Genomic DNA, 3,660 nt, shown 5'->3' with positions numbered 1-3,660 from the left:
CATGTTGGTCTGGCGTCCTTGCCAGTCGTGACGAGCGAGCGGGTTTCAGGTTTATCGTGTTGTCGAGGTTTTTATTTTCGATTTGGGGTACGTGACGAGTCGGAATCAACTGCATCAACTGAAGACATATTTATTTTTTTATTCAGTGAAATTTTTGTCAATTCGAGATTAATCTCCGGACATTTGAAATATTCATGGTGAATTCAGAAGAACTTGAGGAATTGAAAAATAAATTATTTGATCATTGATTTTTCGATTGCTAATAATTTATTTTTTATTTGTTATTCGTTGTTTGCTAGTGAAAAATTGTTTAAATGTGGATTTGAGTGAATGACAAGTCGATTTTTTTATTCAGTAAAATTGTTGTCGATTAATGTTAATTTCGAAACATGTAAAGTATTTACCATAAATTTTAATTTATTAAATTAAAAAATTAATTATTTGAATAATTAATTTTTCATTTGTTATTCGGCTTATGTAAAATGTTTTAATGTGAATTTAAGTTGAGATTTCAAAAATAAATTATTCAGATAATTTATTCAGATAAATTAAATAATTAATTTTTTATTTGTTATTCGTTTTGTGTAATTCCCAAAATGTGGAATTGCGGAAAAAAATAATGCCATTACGTTCATGAAAGTGTATTAATGTTTTATTTTTTTTCTTGTGATTGCAGGTTGCAGAGAGACTGCATTTATCTACGCAATAACAAGTGCAGCAGTGACGCATAGTATTGCGAGAGCATGTAGCGAGGGCACCATTCAGTCCTGCTCCTGTGACTACACCCATCAGTCCAGGGCGCCTTCCCAGGTGAGGGACTGGGAGTGGGGGGGATGCTCGGATAACATCGGATACGGATTCAAATTCTCGAGGGAGTTTGTTGATACCGGGGAGCGGGGACGAAACCTCAGGGAGAAGATGAATCTGCATAACAATGAGGCCGGCAGAGCGGTGAGTGGGTTGAAATTAGTTGAAGAGGCTCATTAGAAATATCTCGGGAATGCGGAGATTTTTGAGAATATCTTGAAAACATTTTTCTCATATTTTCACTTTTATTCGATTTGATTTTCATTCTCTTCACTGATTTTTTATGAAAGTTCTCGAGTTGCGGAATGTTTTATGTTTTTCCTCGTAAAACATAATTATGTATTCGAAATATATTTTCGAAGTATATTATGTATTCGAAATATATTTTTATGACTTTCTGAAAATTTATTTTGAATAAAAAAATTGGAGAAAATGTGGACAGACATTTTGGAAAGTATTTTTTTTAAGATTCCTCACAAAATTTGCCATTTCCCCCAGATTTTCGCCTCCAGGAACATTGAATTCGATTTAAGGGAAAACAAAATTCCTATTTCACTCAAAATCCAACGACATTTCAATTTTTTTGAGCAGCAATAAGACGAAAATTTTTATTGAAAACACAAATATTCAATATCAAATTCCTCTAATTTCCCCAGAAATTGGAAATTCAAAATTCTAACAAATTTTCAGTTTCCCTTGACTTTCCGCAAAAATTTCGAAACCCATACCCCAAAAATTTCCAAAAATCCGCAGACTAAAAATCCCGAAAAATCTTTCTGTCAACAGCACGTCTCCTCGGAGATGCGTCAAGAATGCAAGTGTCACGGAATGTCGGGCTCGTGCACGGTAAAAACCTGCTGGATGCGTCTGCCGAATTTCCGAATAATCGGTGACAACCTGAAGGACCGTTTCGACGGTGCCTCCCGAGTAATGGTGAGCAACTCGGACCGCGCGCGCAACGGCAACGCAATAGTGAGTAATTCCGCGAGTAACTCAGTGCACGGTCCCCGCCAGGGGCTAGGCCGCCGTCACCGCTACAATTTCCAGTTGAAACCGTACAATCCTGAGCACAAACCACCAGGCGCCAAGGACCTCGTTTACCTGGAGCCATCGCCACCCTTCTGTGAGAAAAACCCAAAGTTAGGTATACTTGGTACACACGGTAGACAGTGCAATGACACGAGTATCGGTGTCGATGGTTGTGATTTAATGTGTTGCGGCAGAGGCTACAAGACCCAGGAGGTCATAGTAGTTGAGCGATGTGCATGTACATTTCACTGGTGTTGCGAGGTCAAGTGTCAACTGTGCAGGACAAAAAAAACAATCCACACGTGCCTATAAAAAAATAATAATCGACTATTCACACCTCTTCCTGGTGAAGAGGACGCTTTGAATTCAGTCATCGAGGGGAATGTCGAGGGAATGTAATTTCTTTGGTCGAGATAACACGAGGAAACCATTGTCATTTCGTCTTTTATTAATACTTTTAATTAACAGTTATGAAAATGTCTGTGAGTTCTTCCGCGTTTCATTCATTACGCGTCCAGTATTATGCAAGGGTGTTTTTTTTATTATTATTTATTGACGCTCTGTTGAGTGTTCTGACAAAGACTGAGACGGATTAAGCGATTAAAGAAGAGTAAAGATAGTGATGTTCGTATTCGGTTGGCGAAACATTTTCTCCTCTGTACATAATAGGGTAATTTTAATCAATTCGGGGGATCCGGTGCCTGCAACGTCCGCGATCCTCTTTTCGATGAGCTTTTTGTATAATCTCTTTTGTATTTTTTTTTCTAATGTTTTTTACGTTATTTATTAATGAAGGGTGGACGCTCTAGGGCACCTAGGGGTTCAATCGCTCTTGTAAATAGTCCTAGGCGGTAGTGAACGATCCGGTTATCTGCTTAACACGAGTGTACATATTGCCTCATTCATTGTCACAAATATTGTAAATACTATGAATGATATGAAAGAATTATGATACAATCGTACGCAAAGTTAGGCAACAAGAATGATATTTAAATTATTTTTCTACACATCCGTGAATAATTCCAAGTTAATGCTACCAGTGCTGAGGGTGCTGATTACTTCTGTCAATAATTTATATTTATGATTACTGTGAAACAAATTGTCGCTCACATATAAATATGGATATGAATATATGTATAAATAGATCAAGTGAATTGTTTTATAAAAAAATTTATTGAGTTGATTTTTTTCCGTGAAATCCTTCTAAAATCATTTTCATTGGATATTTATCTTCAATGTGACGTGCATGCGATTTAGTCACGTATCTACTGATGATCTACGATCGATGTTGATACAATCCTCATGGTTTTTATCGATCTTTGGCCTCTCTTGCGATCTGGAATATACGACAGACCATTCAATATTTTTCCCCGCTCAACACAGCAAGAGGGACGGAGAGAGACATCGAGACGAGTTCGTGCAACATTCGAAACATTTAATATATATACAACACATATATTGCCAACTGGTTCGTAACGACTGGGTGAAATGGGGACGACTTCATAACTCTGAAGACAGAGGTAATATCGTGGGAGGCCCCGTATGTATCGTTTTCATGTTTTAAAACTCTTTCAACTGTGCGCTTTTTTTATCGTGCTCTCTCTCTCTCTCTCTCGGGATCTTCCCCCTCGTGGGGGCTTTTTTCTCTTTCTTTTCAATTTTCTGATGTCGATACTGGTGAATGGTACACGCGATGATAACGCCAAGGAATCCCGGAGGTATCTGCCAAGGATAAAAGGATTCTGACCGCTGAGGATAGGAATTCTCGCTAATGGCCTCGACACCCCCTTATTGCCCGGCCAGTGCCGGGGGGACCACCTACGT

General features: G+C 38.2%; 1 protein-coding gene across 1 annotated transcript in view; it reads left to right on the top strand.

The window, feature by feature from the left end:
- The window catches only part of LOC107042202 (protein wingless), a 14,722-nt gene extending 11,845 nt beyond the window's left edge, over positions 1 to 2,877 (top strand). The window contains exons 3-5 of the mRNA XM_015263119.1: positions 677 to 951; positions 1,594 to 1,779; positions 1,822 to 2,877. Coding sequence (XP_015118605.1) covers positions 677 to 951; positions 1,594 to 1,779; positions 1,822 to 2,148 — 788 coding nt within the window. The 3' untranslated portion in view covers positions 2,149 to 2,877. The remainder of the gene's footprint in view (positions 1 to 676; positions 952 to 1,593; positions 1,780 to 1,821) is intronic.
- Positions 2,878 to 3,660: the final 783 nt, after the last annotated feature.

The sequence above is a fragment of the Diachasma alloeum genome, unplaced genomic scaffold (genome assembly GCF_001412515.2).
Source record: "Diachasma alloeum isolate Michigan unplaced genomic scaffold, Dall2.0 Dall_scaffold_00430, whole genome shotgun sequence".
Classification (NCBI taxonomy): domain Eukaryota; kingdom Metazoa; phylum Arthropoda; class Insecta; order Hymenoptera; family Braconidae; genus Diachasma; species Diachasma alloeum.
The sequence above is the reverse complement of the archived record's forward strand: the minus strand, read 5'-3'. Positions and strand labels throughout refer to the sequence as shown.